Source organism: Siniperca chuatsi, linkage group LG3, assembly GCF_020085105.1.
Source record: "Siniperca chuatsi isolate FFG_IHB_CAS linkage group LG3, ASM2008510v1, whole genome shotgun sequence".
NCBI classification, from domain to species: Eukaryota; Metazoa; Chordata; class Actinopteri; order Centrarchiformes; family Sinipercidae; genus Siniperca; species Siniperca chuatsi.
Window position 1 is genome coordinate 34193220 of NC_058044.1, and position 22122 is coordinate 34215341.

The window sequence follows — 22122 nt, forward strand, 5'->3', positions numbered from 1 at the left end:
GAACTTCCCCACCTGGCACAGGAAGTACATCCTCTGCTGGAGCTTTTTATCAGTGGAGCCTGTTGGTCTGGTCAGGTCCTGTGACATCCCAGAAACCTGAAAGATGACACCTCCAGATTCTTGATCAAGAATGGAGGAATGATGAGGATGAGGGAAGAAAGGGTAGGGATGTTCCTGAATCCAAATCTGATATTCTGCAAAGTATAAATGTATAAAGTGGTGTTTATTTGTATACAAAAACTTGCACTTTTTTTAGGAAGCAAGGAAACAAGGAAAACATCACTACACAGAAGTTACTGGATGTCATTGTGGTCTTGCATGCTTTACTTAGAGGACCAAACCAGTATTTTTACAGCAGCCATTGGTTTCCATTCATTTCAGCACAATGTGATAATAAACATGCAGTGACCTGAACCTTGTTGTAATGTATCACCGAACAGCGTTGCTGTTGTGTAACAGCAGTTACACAGAAGACACACAATAAGCTAACATGAATGTGGTTAAAAGGAGATGTGAGATTGACAGCTGTCCAAGTTTTCTTTCGTTTTGTCAAGAAATTCTTTTCAGATTCTTATACAAACAGTGACATGTGTCAAGGGCTCAGGTGTAGACATGAAACAGTAGTAAGAGGAGCAAAAGAGTGTAGAAAAAGGAGGAGGAGGTGTAAAGGAAGTAGGGGGAGGTAGGAGGGCAGGTACAACAAGCTGGATAAAACCTGTAATTATTATCCTACGGAGTTTACTTAGACTTTGACTGTCTCTCTCTCTCTCTCTCTCTCTCTCTCTCTCTCTCTCTCTCTCTCTCTCTCTCTCTCTGACACACATGCAATGTTTGCATAGACTGATAAGCTGAGAGAGAGAGGGGGGGGGAAGAAGGGAGGGAAAACAGCCCAGCCAAAAGAGTGAAAACACACACAAGGGTGAGAGAGCCTATGATTGTGTTACAGAGAGCAGATAGGTGCATAAACACACAGAGGACAGAAAAAGAAGACAGAGAAGAAAACTCGGTGAGACATAGAAAGAAGAAGAGAGAGAAAAAGCAGAGGAAACGTAAAGTGTGAGAGACAGAAGGAGGAAGGCGAAGTGTCGGGGGTTTTGCTGCTGCGCTGGGATCATGTCTCTAAATGGGAAGGTGGCTCTGGTGACCGGGGGGGCTCAGGGCATTGGGAGAGCTGTGGTCCAGTCACTACTGCAGAGCTCAGCCAAGGTCAGTACTGCTCAGTCTGCCGTAATTTTATTGCTTTAGCTTCATAACTTTACGTTTTCAACTTAAGTTTTACTGCTTTGGTAATTATTTTATCACAACTGTCTTCATTAAAAATGCTCAAAGTGCTTTAACTTTACTCCTTTTGCTTTTTTGTTTAAGTTACTTCCAATACGTTCTCTGATCCAAATGTGCATTAACAGCTCAAACTCTTGTACAGCTGACTTGACTGTTATCTCCACTGCTCAAACACAACCTGTTTTGACCTCACTGCTTTGACGTCATGAGAATGCCTCTCAGTGGACTGGAACTGTCTTCTTTGGTTTTATTGATTCACCTTGAATGGATTGACTTTACACTAACACTGCTTTTTCTTCTGAAGTACTTTAATATGATTGTTTTAACTTAAACTTATGGGAAACATTTTATCTTTACTGCTTTATCACATTTGTTTTAAAGCATTTAAAGCTTTTTGAGGTCAAAACACATGTTGAAATAGGGCCAGTGTTAACTTGTCTTACAGTAAATTAGTCTACAAAGAATAGTATAAATACACTGTGTTTTGATAATGTTTTGAGATGAGACAAGTGGCATTGTTTTTTAAACTAGCAATTAGACAATGAAAGGAAAAACATATATCAAAGGCAAGAAAGGGAAAAGGCTTTTGAAAGAGGTAAATTAGTTTCGGAGAACTTCCTTCACACCCTGTGAAACGCGGCGAACTACAGTACAGCACTTAGAGGAACATGTCATCAGTCTAGTATTTTTGTTCCCTATCTGAGCAGTGTGCTACTGACTGAGCTGTTCACAGCCACACTTGTCAAACTACAGGTCTAATACAGTAAAATGATAAGAAGTAAGCAGTACACTGTAACCAAAGTATCGTTTCTTTTTATTTAGTACTAGGTTCTGCAGAGATGGATGCAAACTTTACCTCCCTCCAGCTCTGCAGTCTTTCTGTGTGTGTGAATTTAAATAGTCCAACTCACTTTTGTTCAGGTGGCCGTGGTTGACCTGAACAAGACCTGTGGTGAAGAGTGCAAGGCACAGCTGGATGCCGAGTTTGGAGAGGAAAACTGCACCTTTATTCCGTGTGATGTGTCCAATGGAGATGCACTCAGAGGTAATACTATATATAGTATAGTCCTATAGTATAGTATAGATACTATACTATAGGACTGTACTAGAGGAGAGATAACAACCGACACCAACGCCTTTCACATCACTTACTACTTGTTGAGTAACACAATATGAAAACTTTATCATATAGTTTTCATAAACACATCCAGTTTGTTGCATAATGTAATACCCAATTATTATGACTCCTTATGTAGCTTGCAGAATATGACTGTTCAGATAAGGTTGTACTTTGCCTACTCACTTTTAAACCTCCTCGTAATGAATGAGGAAGTGACCTAGGGACTATTTTTGGCAGGCATTAGAAACGTTTGTCTAAGTTGACAGCTGCATTCAGTGAGTGTGAAAGACCAGCAAGCTCAGTCAAACAGACAACAACTATCTGTGACATTTACGAAAACAGCAAGTTCTGGTCACTCAGGTGTATCTTATCAACAGGCTGCACTCGTGGTCCAGCTAAAACTAAACTTGTCTAGTCTTGCTTTGTAGTCACATGATCATTTATTTTACTGTATTTCAATTTTGAGTGCATGCATTCTTACTGCTCTGCTCTTCACTTACCTTCTGCTTTTCTGCAGATCTGTCAGTGCTGCTGTGCTTGTATGTGTGTGAGTGTGGGCGTGTCTGGTGAGAAAGAGAAGAAGCAGAGAATTAAAGTGTGTGTAAGTGAATAAGTGTGTCTTAGAGAGAGAGACACTGAGAGAGAGGAACAAGGTTTCATTGTCTGACATTGAAAAAGTAAATCCCTGCAGGCAAACGGCTGTGGAATGCTGTTTGGTGTTCCTCCTAACTGTGTGATAGTACTGCTGTTGATGTGGACACAGTGTAAGCCTGCACGGAGCTCATGACAGTGTGTGTGTGTGTGTGTGTGTGTGTGTGTGTGTGTGTGTGCGTTCATCTCTGCAAGCATGCACAGTGTGTGCAATTGTTAACAGTGCATGTCTCTGCATATAGTTTTTGTGTATGCGTCTTCAGTGTGTGTGACTAATATGTGCACATGTATGTGTGTGCGTATGTCCGGCAGATTAGTTTGTTAAAGGCAGGTATGTTTGTTTCGTAAGTGTGGAATGCAGCAGGTGATGACACATGTAGGATTTGCTACCTCGGGTTTCTCCCTTCAGCTGTTTATCCAACCATGTCTGTCTGATCACATAGGGAGATAAACAACCTGCTGGTGGCTCATTGTGTGAGAGCACAATATATTTCCCCTCATTCACATTGTCTGTCTGTGAATATTCACCCAACATGTCTAATGTCAGTTTGGCAACATAAGGAAACAAAACATGTGGGCTTAAACTCTACAGTGAAGGGATTCCTCCATTGTTTAGAGAGCAGAGAAAAACACACACATTCATAAAGAATTGAGCTTGTCTTCTCCAAATGTATATGATGCAATTGGTTTATTTAGTCCTCTAACATTCTAAGAAAAATAAATAAATAAGCACCTATACTAAAGATGAAAAAAAACAACTGTGCAGATAGATTTGTATGTTTGAGATAATGTCTGATCCTGTGATGCCTCCTCATCAGACAGATTATACAGACAGAATCAGAATCAGAATCAGACAGCAGATAATGCCAGTGCAGTGTGTTTGGAGTATCAGCTGTGGATGAAGGAGAAGGAGTGGCTCAGTGGACCAGAGTACACTGTAATTGAGTTAATGACACCTGTACATGTATAGACAGTGTGCTTTCATGATGGTAGTAATGAGGCTGACTTTCTGTCATGGTAGACACTATGTGCCAACTCTACCTCTCCTTGTGTCCCTCTTTCCACAATGATCATCACACAGTCTTAATGAATGTAAAACATTCATTTCAGCATTTCAATTCTTATGAGAGCCTGTGTCACTGTCATAAGTCATTCACTGATGGCTTTTTGTTTCTGTGGAATAGACGCATTCCAGAGCACGATAGACCAGTTTGGTCGTCTGGACATCGTTATCAACAATGCCGGCATCAACAATGAAAAGAACTGGGAGAAGACCATACAAGTCAACCTGGTAAGATGACGAGATGAAGACTTTCAGGTCAAGTCAGTTTTATTCATATAGCCCAAAATAATACATCACAAATTAGTGATTTGTGAGCTTTTCAATCTGTACAACATACAACACCCTCTATCCTTAGGCCCTCAACTTCGGTATTGCCAACCCGTTCTCATTCCCAGGTTGTCAAATACCGACGTCACATCTTGTGACTGCCAAGTTTCTTTTGTGAAAACCAAAATGGTTGACATTCCTTTTATTCTCAGTGGAAAATGCAGTATTTTAAGATAGTTTGATAACATTTCTAGCGAGAAATGTGCATTTTATTCTCATAATCTTCATTCAGTGAATGTATATGATCTTTAGTTTTGTTTGTTATTACAAAGATTTTCTCAGGTCTCAGATCATTGCTATGGTGGTTGCTATGGACGCTGCTATGCATATGTAGGGAATTGTGAGTGGGCTTGGCACATTCGACTCTTATTTTGGGCTGTCTGCCGTCAGTGGGCTTTATTCCATTTCAAATTTCTGCCGGTCGGCCATAACCTGAATCCAAACGATCCAAATCCACTATCGCTGTTAAAAAAGGCGTTGTATAGCCTGTGATTGTAAAATGTGAAGTTGCTCATTTAAATTTATATTTTCAAGAATATGTGGCTGAGGATATTTAATTATGAAATCACCTTTCGTAAGAAGGGGTTATCAAACTGGACTTTACCTTTCACTTTACCTGTGTGTGTGTGTGTGTGTATATGCATATATATATATATATATATATATATATATATATATATATATATATATATATATATATATATAGAGAGAGAGAGAGAGAGAGAGAGAGAGAGAGAGGGGGAGGGGGAAGGGAGAGATACATAATAATAGATATATATGGACAGTTGCAGGTCCGCCATACATCTTGATACAAATGAGCACCACACTTGTAGTTTTTCCAGTTTCCAAAGTAGTGTTGTAAATAGGGTCGTAAAAAGATATATCTAAAATATATCAATTATTACTACAGCCAAACTAGTAATTACACTTCATCTATGTTAAGACAAACTAAAGATCTTGGTTTATTGCAGGTATTTTAGCAAGTATTCTTGAAATTGGGTTTTGGGTTGGTAGTTATTCCAGTTTGAAAAGTAGGGTTGTAAATGTGATCGAAAAAAGGTATATCTACTAAATATAGCCAAACTAGCAATTACACTGCATCTAGATAATCTATGTTAAGAAAAAGTAAAATGTTTATTTAAGGTTTATTTAAGATATTTTAGCCAAAACAAGAGTCTAACACCCCATAGTTTACAGCTTCCACATTATATCACACCAATGGGAAGAGAAAAAAGTTTTCACCTGGATCAGGGAGTATTTCATGCCATAAACGCCTATGTTTTTGTGTGGAGGATATCATTGAAAGAAAACTTTAACATGGGAATTAACAGTGAGGAAAATACTTCTGGTTTGCAGGTCTTCGGTTCTCCAATGGGACTGATCCTCACAGCGTTCTATAGCGCAGTGGTCAGGTTAATATTAGAGTAAATGAATGGCCAGAGCAGTTCCTCTGTTATTGGTTTGTTTTAGATTGGAGTTCACTGAAAGCCCAGTGAGTCTCATACAGACACTGAAGGGTACCTTGTGCGTCTGTATGAGACACCAAGGGGCTTGATAAAACATCGGACAACCTGGGAATGAGATTGCATATGTAGGAGGAAGGACTGTTTGCACATGTACCAGTATCTACTTTGTATGAGGCTCTCACTGACCCTCAAGACCACATCCCCTCAGGGAGTGTACCTGTTTACCTGGCTGTTAGCTTAAGCTCCCTGTCTCATCTGCCTACTGAAAGAAAGCATGCCTGCCTGCCTGCAAACTATGCAAACAAAATAATAATTGCTTAAATTACTAAAGATCTATTTGGATACATTTCAGTGGTCAATCTTACTTGTAATAAATAATAAATGCATGACCAAGCTCCTCTGTATCTTGACGAGAAAGAAAAGGTCTGACCTTTGTAGTGTTCCTTAGATGATAAATTCCTTACATGCAACTGCAAAGTTGGATCAGAGTGATTGATAACACCCAGGTTTCTTGCCTGCGGTACAATGTGCTGAAATAGTATAGTTAACTGTGAAAATTTCCAAATCACAGGTCACAACACACAGGTTGATGACCTGGTAGCCCTCAGTATATGTACTATGTGAGACTTGAAAAAAGTTCTGACAACTGAATCATCAGTTGTTTTGTCAGAACCACCTCAGACAACACAATTAATAAAAGCTGAAACAGCAGGAAGACAAGTGGGCCAGGATTAGTAGTTGTTTTATGCAGATTAAGACAGAAATGGTAGATGTAGGACCCATTGTCAGCCAGTGTATGTATGTACTGTATGTCGTTGCCAGGCCAATTAGTTCATAAGGACAACACAGATAAAGTGTTAGCCAGCAAGCTAATTTTCAACTGCAGTCTTTTGACAAGATGTTCTAAATCCAAAGCATCCCATTGTTTTATCTGTGACCTCCACTTGTGAGAGATATGACTAAGAAAGGAAGTGAAGGGAGACAGGGGAGGCTTACACTTACATTTATAGACTTTGTCTTATTACCTCCGCCAAAGAAGTTATGTTTTCGGTGCAGTTTGTTTGTTTATCTGTCAGCAGGATTACTGAAAAACTACTGGCCCGATTTTCATGAAACTTGGTGGAAGGGTGTGGCATGGGCCAAGGAAGAACTGATTAAATTTTGGAGCATATCCGAATAACAGGGGGAATAAATAAATTGTTTTTCACTTTCGTTAACATTGCGAGATAGGTCACCAGTATCTATGGCAAAATGAACTAAATTTGTCATGCAAACCCGTCATAGTTAAAGTGAATGGTGTGCCGCAACTAAACATACAATAAAACAGCCACCTCAAACATCACTGTAGAAACAAATTCAGTAGGTATGAAATAAATAAGCAAAAAAGGGATTAGATTTTTCCAGATTAACCTGGAATTTTCCGACCTGTGCAACATACATAATAAATGCACAACTGAAATGATGAGGCTTCTGCTAGGCACAATCATATTTTGACATACTGTGATTCTAATAGTTTTGGAAATATAACCAGACATATATAGTGGTTGCACTTGCAGATTTGCATATCATAGAAGACTGGACTATTTCCATGTGGCCTTCTACTTGGAAAATGTTAATCTTGTGTTTTTCTCAATTGATCGTGATTGAATAATGGGCCTGTTTTACTATTGTTTACTGTTGTATTACTGATATAAACCATCTTTTGACACCATCAGAAAACAATACTAATGTAGATTTAGATTAGTGCTGAGAGTGATTGCAATTGATTGAAGTTCCAATTTTGCATTTTGAATTTTAGTGTTATTTCTGTCTGAAGATTGTCAGTCATCCAGGTTATACTGTATGATAGAAGTAAGTCAAAGGCAACTGGATTTTCTGTTTTCCTGTTTCAAGAATGATAAAACTTGATACAAATATAGACTGACTTAAACCTATTCATCAGTTTCACAACATTACAAAAATTCCTGGAAACACAACCCTCTGATGACGGTGTAGTCCCTCATTCGTCCAGGAGTGTTCCATCGTAGAAAAGGTTTCAGTCGTAGTCTCCAATCCTCTGATCTAAAAGTATGCAAGTATACAAGTATGTGGTACTTCATCAATGGCTATACATAATCAGTGACAAAATCACTTTGTGCCAATTGAGCCATTGTTGTCCTTTCCTACTGAATGTAGGTCAGGTCATAGGAATGTAGGATATGTAGTATATGGTCTTTGTGGTATATTAAATAAACAAAAAGGTAAGAAAGTCATAAGGTGTAACCATAATACTAAAATATCATGTAATGGAGGCCTCAATGTCCCTAAAACACCCCAGGCCCTACAACTGCATTCCTGCAAAGTATAATCCCAGCATGCAGCTCAGCCTCCAGCAGTGGAAAAACATGTCCAGCCTCCCAATGTACATGTGCATTTCACTATGACACTGCATATAGCATATACAGCATTAGGCTTTTAGTAAAATCTATAGTAAAAAAAATTATAAATACCTTTACTTATGAGTCGGTTCACACATTCTTTACTTTCAGTTTCACGTCGTACTTAAGCTGAGCTGCACTTGCTTTTTGTGAAGATTTCCACTCCATGTTTTCTCTTTATCTTTATAGACCTCTGTAATTAAAGGGACCTACTTGGCACTGGAACACATGAGTAAAGAGTATGGCAAGGAAGGAGGCACCATTATCAATGTATCCTCTATGGCAGGTAACATACACGCACACTAACACACACATGTGCATGCACATATTTATTCAACTGCTAAAGACAATATATTTTATTATGAATTTATTATAATGATCAACCTTGTTTGACACTTCAACACAGATTTTACTCACAAGCTGATGATATAAACATTGTCCTGATTAATTGATTGATTAATTAATGAATTGTTCTGATTAATATAAAACATGGGAACCAAAAGTATTTGAAAATCAAAGTCTTATTTTCAGAATAATTTAGTAACAATTTAGAAAAGTTTAAAAAGTCAAACAAACCAACTAAGTAATGGTTTGTTAATGGTGAGAGCATGGATCAGGAACGCCTAAAGAAATTCAGTAATAAATCAAACTTCAATCACATAAACTATTTCGATTGTCTCTTGCACCAAAAGCATGACAGCACAGTTACAGTGCTACAACTACAGTAAGAGCACATGATCTACACTGATATAAAGTATATGATATTGGTTATTAATACAACAGAATTGATGGGCAACTTAATCACCAACTTAGGGCTGTATTTTGTTAAATGTTTTTTTTCTTTTCTTTTATTATTACACAAGGCCAAAGGGATACATACACACAAATAAAGGAACAGAATAACAATGTCACCAGCTCAAAACTACAACAAATTAGAGTAGAGAATTAAAAAAAAGAAAAATATATATATAAATAATTCAATTCAAAACAAAACAAAACAAAAACAAAAAATACTTCCCATTGTAACTTAGGCATTATTTTTACATTAAGGTTATAAGGTAGGTTAATATACATATTCACACAAACACACCCATACATACATACTTACATACATACTACATACACATACATATACACATATATACATATGTTTTGTTAAGTGTTTGTGGTGGTACTTTTTTGAATGGAAACCAGTTTGCCAAAGAGCAGGAGATATTAGTGCACCTGGACTAATTTATGTGGATTTAAAGGAGAGGCACTGTGAAAGTGACAAATTGACTGACTTTCACTGATTTAGTAGCTGTACACAGAATATGTGCACTACTTTGTACAGAAGCAATGATTTTTACAGTGGCTGTAGCATTCACTGAATACATATTCAATCAGAGAACCATTTTTTTTCAAATGCCATTAGGTGATAAAATTTGAAAAAAAAAAAATGTATTTGCATCATATTTTCAGTACTTGAAGACATATATTTTTTAAAGTGACATGTATTTACATTAGTTATTTTTCTCTTTTTTTCCTCTTGCATCCATAAGTGAACCACACGTTCAACACCATGCTCATGTTGTCTGGATTTGACCCTGAAATCCATTCCTTGAAGTCTGTTTTCAGCTTTCATTGGCTAAAATAGAGAATGAGAACAGAGCAACAGGAGATTACAGTAATCAGATATTTGTGACAATACTTTTGCATCCTGTTTTTCATGTATGTGAATTTTTGTAATTGACTACCCCACCGATTTATCATTGCACACTTATAACATTGTCAGACTCACAATGCACAGTTTTCTTTCAAAATCAATGCAGCAGAACCAGCGATATCGTCTTTTTTATTCCACATATTTTTCCTTGTTAAAACCTGGCACCTGCATTTCCCACAATGCAACTCGACCACCGACAGTTTGGTCGGAGATTTGGGTGTGTTACGCTGCATTCCATTTTTCTCTGAAGTCATAAGTAGTCATCTTGGATTTTGTGGTTGGGGTTGGTGAGGTTCGTCCGGTGCTTAAATGACATCACTTGAGGACATTTGTCAGACTTCACACAGCTCCCTCTGGACACACAAAAGGTTTTATTATTAAAAGCAGTTTTTGTACTTTCATGTAGGGGAGAGCAGTGTGTCATGATTCATGAGGCAAAAAGGTTATAGTCAGCCCTTTTCATATTTCAGATTTGAGGTATATTATGTTTTTCAATTAATTCAATTAAATTCATTTAGACAACAAGTTTCAATGGGATGAATATTTTAGACTAATTGAATGTCTGAATATAGTCTGCCATATTTAATAAGTCTGCTAAAGGAATAGCTAATGATGACCAATTACAATTACTGAAAATGTAACATAATGCTGAAGATCCAATATCACTAAAATATTAATTTCACTACTATATGCCTGGGTATTTCTTGCCTGAGCCTCTCTGTAAAGACTCTGCCAGTGAACTCTGTCTCTGTGTCGGGGTCTAATTTTTTGTTATGTGTTTAAACGCATTTGTGGTGTTGCCACAGTAGTGAACAGCCTTCCTACACACATTTGCAGTTCACAACATTTTCATTCACAGCTGTGTAAAAAAAGTGTCTGATTAAACTAGTCAGGGTGCGCGCAGTGGTGTGTGCACATATGTTGTTTGAGTGCACAAAACATAACGACAGTAGTGAGTACAAAGACTACGTGGACTACAATGTGCTCACAACAATGAAGAAAAACATGACTGTACATAGACTGATCCTGAGGACTGACCCTGTTGGATGGTGGGAAGGAAAATGTGCTTTAATTTCCCTCTGAGTCAAGATCTGGGACCTTGCAGCATTGTAGCCATTCATTTGCCTTAAATTATAGAGCAATGAATATGAGTCAGTCATTAATTTAATTTCTGCAGACATTCATATCTTACAAATGTATTGCACAGACACTGAAAATTTAGTGACACTTCAGTTCTAGTTGGAAGCACATGGCTCGATTAAACTCACTACTCCCCAAACATTCTTCTTCCTGAAAGACAGAGCACACAGGGATTTATTTATGTCAAAATGTCACGGATGATGAATTTCTCAAAGTCTCTGGAAGCCAAGCTTCCTTGAGTGTGTGTTATGTGGGAAACACATGAGACAAAAAGCAACCAAGACAGGTTGGAAGACATCCTATAACTGAAACTACTGGATCTGGAACTTTCTGCACTCCGTCATGGAAAAGCTCACGCTCCTCCAAAAAATTCTCTTCATCTGTGTTTTGCTCTCCACACACACACACACACACACACACACACACACACACACACACACGTTTTACAAGGTAATTCCTGCTCTTTTATGGTTTTATACTGTCCTGATGGGCCAGTTTTTCCCAAAGTCTGTAAAAGTTGTAATCTTTATCAAAACTCAAACAAAAACCCTGCAGGAACTAAGTCGCTCTGAGAAGGCACCAAACTACATTTTGTATACATACTATCATAAAGAGATTACCACTACTTTTAAGACCACATGACCTTTTGATGTGACTGTTGTAGTTATTAGATAGTAGGAATACTGGAAATGTCACTGGATTTCTCTCCACATGAAAAGAAAACATGCTGTTCTTAATTTAATCAACCACACATACTAGAGGAGTAGATAAGTGATCTGTTAGTTTGTTACTGGTTGGTTAGACACAAAACCTCATTATACTGCTGTGACTATTTGTCTAGGATCCAAATTTATCTCCTCTGAAAACTTTTTCCCACCAATATCATTTATCCTTTTTCTTGCTTTTTTTGTTTCGGGGTCAAGGATCCTCCAAGAAGCAGCTGATGGTGCTGCTACTGTTCTATCGTGTGGTAGCCCTAGTAAAAATGTCCATTCAGTATAGTTTTTGTCATGTTTGTGTGTGGAAGCTGTTCTTAGTGAATCAGAATCAGAATCAGAAATACTTTATTGAACCCCGAGGGGAAACTCTTTTGTTACAGCTGCTCACTATCACGTCAGTGCACACAGGAATAGAAGTTCTAAGCAAATCAAAACATAATACACTATAATACAGGCAAGATAAATTAAGTACAAAGTGGATATAAGTATAAAATTAAAATAAGTGTAAAGTACAAAGTGGATTTAAGTATGTACAGCATAATAATACAATGTAATAATATAAGTAATAAGTAATAGTGCATGTACTGTCAAGTTAAGTGTAGCTTATTAAGATGATTATGAGACGGTGGATATAAATGTAATCTTCCCTTATTCTTAAAGATCATGTGAACTCTATGCCACTCAGGAAATCAAGGCGAAACCCTCATCAGTCTTCGGTCATGCTAGTCAAGGCAGATCTTAAGATATAGCACCACAGACCACAGTTCATGTTTCTGAGCAGCTGTGGACCCACAGTCAATGCTGCATGAATAGACTTTCTGTTAGCTAGCCTTCTGCATATTCTATCCTAGACTGCTGCCTTTTAATGTTTGACCTGGAGCCTGCCCAACCATAAACAAAGAGAAATAAGATCAAATTCATGCAACTGACTGAAGCACAAAATCTACAAGGAAACATATAGGAGATATATAATATAATATAGGAGACAGACAGAGGCTATTGCAGTTGTCTTCACCAGACTGTGTAGTAGACAGAAATATTCAGTCTATGGCAGTTGCATCCATCAATGGCATTGACATTGCAGCGACCCTCTCCTTTCTTGTCCTCAGTGAACGCCATTAGACTATCACTTCCTTTTTGATTTTGATTTACAATCTACCCAGAAGGTAAACATGCCATAACATGAAGATGAATAAAAAAGTGAACATTTTAAAGTATTTTTTGACACTGCCTGACAGATGAAAAGATAAAGGCAATATTAGCTGAAATTCTGGTCACAATCTGGCACTAATCGTTATTTTTTATATTAACATTCAGACGACTAATGTGAAAGACATTGTTGATAGTGACAAACCCACAGAGAATTTGATTAACAGTCTCACTGCCACTGTTAGCTCTGCAGCTCTGATAAACCCGCTGTGTGCTACCTACCTAGCTCTAAATGGCAGACACACAATGGCATACTTATAATAGCAACTTGGTGGTAAAGAAAATGAAACAATATCAAATACGGAGACATTAGCACAGACATTTTGCAGTGCTGGGCGAAAATGCCTGCTAGGAGCAGAATTATAGACCCAAAGTATAGACTCATTTCTCGACTTGTTCTTATTCCAAATCATACAATTAAGTAGAAGACATATGCATAATAGATCCCTGGAGTGTGTGCCATGAGAAAAGGGCAAAAGCATTTGTTTTTATTGCACTTGCACTCCATTAATAGAGTATGTTTTGGTAGCACATAACAATTGAGAAAAACATTATACCGTAAGTATACATCATTATTATTAATAGGTACCGCAGGATGTCATTGTTTATTGTCAAATTGCAGGCTGTATTATATAGTGTTACTTTTAGAGATTCCAGAAGATGTTCTTGGTTCATGTAGTCGGACACATCATCTTGTAGATCTAGAACAGTTCAGCCTCCAGTAACAGCAGACATATGGTAATCATTTTTCACTTACTTGTGATAACATCAGTGTGTGTGTGTGTGTGCGCGCGCGTGCGTGCGTGCATGCATGCGTGCGTACTTGCCATTCCCATAACAAACACAGACTTGTCCAAACATGGTCAAGCATACTCCAAGCATATTGCTTTGGGGGAAAGAATGTATGTCTGTGTCTGTGCGTGCTGGTAAATGCATGTGTTTGTGTGTATGTGTTTTGAATGATGTCCATTATCAGACTCTTATGGATGTAGGTTCAGACCATCTGAGACTGATTGAGTTTATATTGTTTGTTTTGCTTTTATTACATCAGCTGTGAAATTGTTCATCTCTTGAAACTTGTAAGCAGGGTCCTTAACAGCACGTTGCAACTGTAGGTGCAATTTGTGGTTACAAATTTTAAAATTAGGAAGCTGCTTGCAAATTTTTGTTTACAACTCTGTCCATCATAGTAGCATATGTTACTCCTCGGTGTTCCTGTAATTAGGTTTCCACTATTTCTGTCACTTTTTTTCTTTTTCTTTGGATTTGGCCCAATATTTCAGCTCCATGTGTTTGCATGGAGCCTTGAAACAGGAGTAGTAAAGTCTAAGCAACCTCTACACTCTTAGATCTCACAACCTTTCCTGACACTTTTTTTTTCATATTTGTCCTGAAGGAACTAGACCCATAAACTGTTGTGGAAAATTCTGAGGAATAGGAATAGGAACATTTTCCAAAATCCTGAAAACTCACCACAGAGGCCAAATTGGCCATCTCGTCATCTAGCGGGTGATTGCCATAGTTCACTGCTGTGAATTTCAGAGAAAGTTAGAGGTGACTGAATGTTGTCTTCTTAACTTTACTGCCATACAGCCCCAGACCCTCACTGGGCTGACTTACATCATTGCTTTTCAAAAGCTCTGATTACCCTGTACACACTGAAACACCAAGCTGGCTTACACTCCATGGAGGTGATTCTGGAAAAGCTCCATTTTGGGGGGAGAAAAACACAGTTTTAGTCTGGACAGAGGGCTGAGATGGACAGAAAAAGATGCATTTACAAATTACTGGTTTAATGTGGACGTCTCTTTCTATCTACATCTTTCCAAGAATCAGTTGTATATAGAAGAAAGCGCCAATACAGGCATATGGAAGGAAGCCTACAGGGCATTAAAGCAATAAGAGAGGACTCGTAATTTTTAATTTAAAATGCTCAGGGCCAAAGGTGTGTGGCACTTTTGCAGTGCATAAGAGGTGGCAAAATCAGTAGGCATGGCCTAGCTTCAACAGTGTCCATTCAAATGATCTCTTCTCTAAAAGTTGTGTGCTCTCTCTAATGTACTTTTGTACTGTTTTGCCTGGTAACTCCAGTGTTTAGATTTTAAAAAGACAAAACAGGCAAAAAACAGAAAGTGATTCCACTGAATGTGCTGACTCTGATTTGGATTTCCTTCCATGGCAAAAACTCAACACTGTTGTGGAAGATTCTGAGGAATAGGAATAGGAACAAATCCTGAAATCTCACCACAGAGGCCAAATTGGCCATCTCGTCATCTAGCGGGTGATTGCCATAACCCGCCATAGAGCTATATTAATGAGCCAGAGAGAGAGGAGTGTGATTTGAAGTCAAGAAAACACTGACAAGACAGTGATTGAAATGAAATATAATGTATGTAAAGTAGGTTTCTAGGTTTTATTGAGAGTTGCAATGTAACATAAGGGAGATGGTTATTTGAAAGGAGAGAAATATATTAAAAAATACAAAAATAAGATCATCTTAGCAACAAATTGTTTATTTTAAAGCACTGTGCATCACTTTAAGAGAATTTAATAAAAGAGAAACATTGGGGGCTGTTTCTCCTCATTATTGGAAAATAAAAACTGTAGATTAAGACATTATGGTGCTGCTGTTAGACATATGAGTTGAGCCTTGTCTCACTAAACCTGGATCAAGTGATCCTACCCCAAAATGAGAAGTTGCTGTTTTGAGCAGATGCAACTGTGTTTGGGAACAGCCCTGATGTGTCCCTTGTGTCCCTATTATTCTACTTACATCGCCTGCATGTTTAAAACTCACAATAAATGCAGAGAAGCTCATAATGAAAACACACTAGTGTATGTGACACCAAGTTGAATTCTGCTCATTCATGAAAATAGGGTTACTGATTGTTTGTTGTTCTGCATTGCTGTTGGTAACATGTTTGTTCTCTTGTCTCCTCTTCGTCTTTATAATTCAGCCTTCCTGCATTCTCCTCATCAGCCTGTCTACACTGCTACTAAACATGGAGTCATTGGCTTCACTAGAGCTATGGCGGTAGGACAAAAACACACACACACAGTAAATATGACAGTATAAAAGGTTGTCTTTAGCTTTTCTAGAATGGGATGTCCTCCAGGGAACTCAAAGCTCAGCAGCTCATTCTAAATGTTCTTGCAGGATGCGTCTTCTCAGGGCAACTACGGTGTTCGTATCAACGTCCTGTGTCCGGCCTTCGTTGACACTCCTCTGCTGCACTCAGTGGAACATGAGGACAACATGGGCAAGTTTGTCAAGTTCAAGGATGATTTCAAACGCAGCATGAGCAAGTTCGGAGTTTTACAGTACGTTAACGCACACGTGTCACTGGTGGTTTACTCAATTTAAATTCTCCTTTGTCAGTCAGATCCTTTTAGCTGAGATCAGTTTCACACTGTGAATTTATTGGTGAGGTACGTAAATGAATACTAGTTTCCTGCAGCGTTTCTGAGCATTAATGTACACATAATTTATTCATATTTTTTACTGAGACAACAAATGTGTGAATTGTCTTAGAGTATTAAGTAATTTACAGTCTTGCCAATCTTGTTATTGATTAAACATGATCAAGTTTGGCATTGGGTCGCCAAGTGTGGAGTGTTGATGGTGGGGAAGTGGGACAGATCATCTCCAGCTGCCAGGGGACTGCAATTGAAAAACAGCTGATTGATAATACAACGTATACATTAAACTGATAAATGTTTGGTTCCCCCTCCTTGAACCGCCACCTTAACGTGGTGGAGGGGTTTGAGTACCCGAATGACCCTGGGAGCTATGTTGCCTGGGGCTGTACGCCCCTGGTAGGGTCACCCATGGCAAACAGGTCCAGGGTGACGGGTCAGACCAAGAGCGGTTCAGAAGACCCTTATGGATTATTTAAAATCAAGGCCAGTTACGTCGCCCGGATTGGCGCTACCGGGGCCCCACCCTGGAGCCAGGCCTGGGGTGGGTGCCCGACGGCGAGCGCCTGGTGGCCGGGCCCCATGGGGGCCCGGCCGGGCACAGCCCGAAGGAGCGGCGTGGGGCCGTCCTCCCGTGGACCCACCACCCGCAGGGAGGATCCGTAAGGGGCCGGTGCAGAGAGATCTGGGCGGCAGTCGAAGGCAGGGGCCGGCGACCAGATCTCCGGACACAGAAACTGGCTCTAGGGACATGGAATGTCACTTCGCTGGGGAAGGAGCCTGAGCTTGTGCGGGAGGTTGAGCGTTACCGGCTAGATATACTCGGCCTCGCCTCCACGCACAGCCTGGGCTCTGGAACCCGTCTCCTCGAGAGGGCTGGACGCTCCATTTCTCTGGCGTTGCCCGGCGGGGAGAGGCGGCGGGCTGGTGTGGGCCTGCTCATAGCCCCACAGCTCAGCCGTCACGTGTTGGAGTTTACCCCAGTGAGCGAGAGGGTCGCGTCCCTCCGCCTCCGGGTGGGGACAGGTCTCTCACTGTTGTGGCGGCCTCACGGGCCGAACAGCAGTGCAGAGTACCAGGCCTTCTTGGAGTCCCTGGGAGGGGTACTAGACGGTGCACCACCCGGGACTCCGTTGTTCTACTGGGGACTTCAACGCCCACGTGGGCAGCGACAGTGACACCTGGAGAGGGGTAATCGGAAGGAATGGCCCCTGATCTGAACCCGAGCGGTGTTCAGTTGTTGGACTTCTGTGCTAGTTACAGTTTGTCCATAACTAACACCATGTTCAAGCACAAGGGTGTCCATCAGTGCGCGTGGCACCAGGACACCTAGGCGGAGGTCGATGATCGACTTTGTTGTCGTATCATCTGACTCCTCCGCCGCGTGTCTTGGACACTCGGGTGAAGAGAGGGGCGGAGCTGTCAACCGATCACCACCTGGTGGTGAGTTGGATCCGCTGGCGGGGAGGAAGCCGGACAGACTTGGCAGGCCCAAGCGTATCGTGAGGGTCTGCTGGGAGCGTCTGGCGGAGCCCTCTGTCAGCAGGGTCTACAACTCACACCTCCGGGAGAGCTTCTCCCAGATCCCGGGGGAGGTTGGGGACATTGAGTCCGAGTGGACCATGTTTTCCACCTCCATTGTCGATGCGGCGGCTCGTAGCTGTGGTCGCAAGGTTTCTGGTGCCTGTCGCGGCGGCAATCCCGAACACGGTGGTGGGCGCCGGAAGTAAGGGATGCCGTCAGGCTGAAGAAGGAGTCCTATCGGGCCTTGTTGGCTCGTGGGACTCCCGAGGCAGCTGACAGGTACCGGCAGGCTAAGCGTGCTGCAGCCCGTGCGGTCACAGAGGCAAAAACTCAGGACTGGGAGAGGTTCGAGAGGCCATGGAGGAGGACTATCGGTCGGCCTCAAAGAAATTCTGGCAAACTGTCCGACGGCTCAGGAGGGGGAAGCAGTGCTTCACCAACACCTTATGCGGTGCGGGTGGAGAGCTGTTGACCTCGACTGGGGATGTTGTCGGACGGTGGAAGGAATACTTTGAGGATCTCCTCAATCCCGCTGTCACGTCTTCCGAAGAGGAAGCGGAGGCTGGGGACCCCGAGGCGGACTCATCCATCACCCTGGCCGAAGTCACTGAGGTTGTTGGCAAGCTCCTTGGTGGCAAGGCTTCGGGGTGGATGAGATCCGGCCCTGAGTATCTTAAGTCTCTGGATGTTGTGGGACTGTCTTGGCTGACACGTCTCTGCAACATCGCGTGGCGATCTGGGACAGTGCCTCTGGACTGGCAGACCGGGGTGGTGGTCCCTCTGTATAAGAAGGGGACCGGAGGGTGTGTTCCAATCACAGAGGGATCACACTTCTCAGCCTCCCGGTAAGGTCTATTCCAGGGTACTGGAGAGGAGAATTCGTCCGATAGTCGAACCTCGGATTCAGGAGGAGCAGAGTGGTTTTCGTCCCGGTCGTGGAACACTGGACCAGCACTATACTCTCCATCGGGTGCTCGAGGGTTCATGGGAGTTTGCCCAACCAGTCCACATGTGCTTTGTGGATCTGGAGAAGGCATTCGACCGTGTGCCCCGGGCGCTTTGTGGGGAGTGCTCTGGGAGTATGGGGTCCGGGGCCCTTTGCTAAGGGCTGTCCGGTCCCTGTATAACCGGAGCAGGAGCTGTGTTCGCATTGCCGGCAGTAAGTCAGACCTGTTCCCGGTGCATGTTGGACTCCGCCAGGGCTGCCCTTTGTCACCGGTTCTGTTCATAATTTATATGGACAGAATTTCTAGGCGCAGTCAGGGGCCGGAGGGTGTCCGGTTTGGGAACCACAGGATCTCATCTCTGCTGTTTGCAGATGATGTCGTTCTGATGGCTTCTTCAAACCAGGACCTGCAGCATGCACTGGGACGGTTTGCAGCCGAGTGTGAAGCAGCTGGGATGAGAATCAGCTCTTCCAAATCTGAGGCCATGGTTCTTGACCGGAAAAAGGTGGTTTGCTCTCTTCGCGTGGGTGGGGAGTCCTTGCCCCAAGTGGAGGAGTTTAAGTATCTCGGGGTCTTGTTCACGAGTGAGGGACGGATGGAGCGTGAGATTGACAGGCGGATCGGTGCAGCGTCTGCAGTGATGCGGGCGCTGTATCGGACCGTTGTGGTAAAGAAGGAGCTGAGTCGAAAGACAAAGCTCTCGATTTACCGGTCAATCTACGCTCCTGCCCTCACCTATGGTCATGAGCTTTGGGTAGTGACCGAAAAGGACAAGATCGCGGATACAAGCGGCCGAAATGGGCTTCCTCCGCCGAGTGGCTGGGCGCTCCCTTAGAGATAGGGTGAGGAGCTCAGTCACACGGGGGGAGCTCGGAGTAGAGCCGCTGCTCCTCCACGTCGAGAGGAGCCAGCTGAGGTGGCTAGGGCATCTGATCCGGATGCCTCCTGGACGCCTCCCTCGGGAGGTGTTCTGGGCATGTCCCACCGGGAGGCGGCCCCGGGGAAGACCCAGGACACGCTGGAGGGACTATGTCTCTCGGCTGGCCTGGGAACGCCTCGGGATCCCCCCGGAGGAGCTGGAGGAAGTGTCTGGGGCGAAGGAAGTCTGGGAGTCCCTGCTTAGACTGCTGCCCCCGCGACCCGGCCCCGGATAAGCGGAAGAAGATGGATGGATGGATGGATGTTTGGTTCCCTCATGGGCAAATGAGAATGTGTAGAAATAGTAAACCTCAGTTCATTGGATGACACAACAGTATAGAAACTACACATTCACCACATGTGCTCTGGTTTTGTAAGAATATAGTAATAAGAATAATTAGATGGATTAATATCTCACTAGTACTTGCAGTTACTGGGCAAAGTAACTGGTCAACAAATGTGTGTCAGCCAGAGGACGTTCAAACTGTTGAGCTGTATCTACTAATGTGCTAACAAATTGTTCTTTATAATTAAGATGTCAGATTTGGTGATTTTCTGTGTTTGTGAACTGATTTGGCTTTTTCTAAAAAACTACAGTTAAAAATGTGTGGTCTTGAAGACACTCAGCTTCTTTCTGACCTTCTGTTCTGATTACATTCTGATTTCACACAAGTGGGCCAGAGTCGGCAGCTGAATGATACTTTATCTTTCAGGAAACTTGACATGTATTTATTTGTAGCCGTTCAGAGTGGGACTGAACTAAAGTAGATATAAATGCTCTTGTGCTACACATACACTGGACAGCAATGAAAGAATCAGATGAAATATGTCCCAAGGCCCCCCGTCACTTGACTATGGGAGTTCATTACAGTTAGTAAAGAGCATCGATCAAAACTGTTAATGCTCCATACTGAAGTGACCAAACTATGTTTATTTATGGCTCTGGAGAAGCATTCTTTAAAAGTTCAAATTGTGCAGCTCAGAGACAAGTAGCAGGAGGGAAGCATTTAGTGTCAGAGGAAGTTGAGGCCAGATGACTTCCTGTTCACACACGCACACACTGTCTCTTGTTGTTGTATTTTTAGGATGGGAGTCACAGGAAATACATAGGACATACATAACTAATTACTGAAGTCTCTTTCTAAGAGTGTATATGTGCGTGTGTGTGTGTGAGTGTGTGTGTGTGTGTGTGCGCGCTCCTCTCTTTTCCATATGTTATCTCATCTTATGCCCCTTTTCCTCTCTGTGTTTATCTGCAGGCCGTCATTGATAGCAGAGGGCATGATGAGGTTGATCGTGGACACCAGTCTGAACGGAGCGGTGATGAAGATCACCTGCTCCAAGGGAATCCACTTCCACACCTATGAACCCATGTCTGCTTGAGCCTTGACATACTGGACTCCAAGCTGCTGCTGAGGAGAACAATGCAGTGCTTTATCCTGTCTAACTGCCACACATGAGAAACTGGTTCAGGACAGTCATATCTGGCTGCTGCTGGACTTAAAATCAGAACTGCGTCAGAGCATCATTTGGATTCTACTGGAAAAACTGACCTGAACAATGCCTGATTATGTATATACACCTGTCCAAATTAACAAACGAATGCCATCCAAATAATAGTTCCATTCACTGTCAATATATACTGTCGGCCTGATTTTATTAATTATGTTAATAATATGATAATTATGATCATAATTATCAAAATTAGAAATATCTGCTAACTAAGAGATAAACCTTTGGCAATCCATTATTATACTTATAGATCTGATCTTTTTCAATTAGGTTTCTATGTGTTACAGGAAACAATTGACAGTCACCTGAAATACGACTGATTATGCAGCTTCAGCTAAACAGTGTTATTATAACTGATAATATGGTATATTATATATATTATATTATATATATGTATTATAACTGGTTAATATGATTTGTGTAAAAATTAAAAACAATTCTGGTAGGTAGTTTGATATGGGAGATATGGGACTTATTTATTGGTATTTTATAACAAGATTAACGGCACAAACATGGTCCACACAAGCACACAAACGCACATGCTTAGAGCTACGCAAGATCAGTTCAGGTGTCTTAAATAAACGCAAGTGCGAGCTGCAGTCTGAGCGTTGTAGCTTGGGCGCTATATCATGAAACAACAAAAGAAAGCTGACCCCTTCTGTTTGTGTTCACTTCCACTCAAAACAACCATTGGTTGACCAGTTCG

General features: G+C 41.5%; 1 protein-coding gene across 2 annotated transcripts; it reads left to right on the forward strand.

Annotated features, from left to right (window-relative positions):
- The first annotated feature begins 873 nt into the window (after positions 1-873).
- Positions 874-21871, forward strand: hpgd (15-hydroxyprostaglandin dehydrogenase). 2 transcript variants are annotated; one of them, XM_044186162.1, is made up of 7 exons: positions 874-1206; positions 2203-2326; positions 4237-4343; positions 8515-8611; positions 16056-16132; positions 16256-16358; positions 21164-21871. In XM_044186162.1, exons 1-7 carry the CDS (start codon positions 1114-1116, stop codon positions 21172-21174), a joined length of 612 nt encoding a protein of 203 aa, XP_044042097.1. In that variant the 5' UTR covers positions 874-1113; the 3' UTR covers positions 21175-21871. The 2 variants fall into 2 exon arrangements, with proteins under 2 accessions (XP_044042097.1, XP_044042088.1); XM_044186153.1 differs by having other exon boundaries at positions 876-1206; positions 16256-16419.
- The last annotated feature ends 251 nt before the right edge of the window (positions 21872-22122 follow it).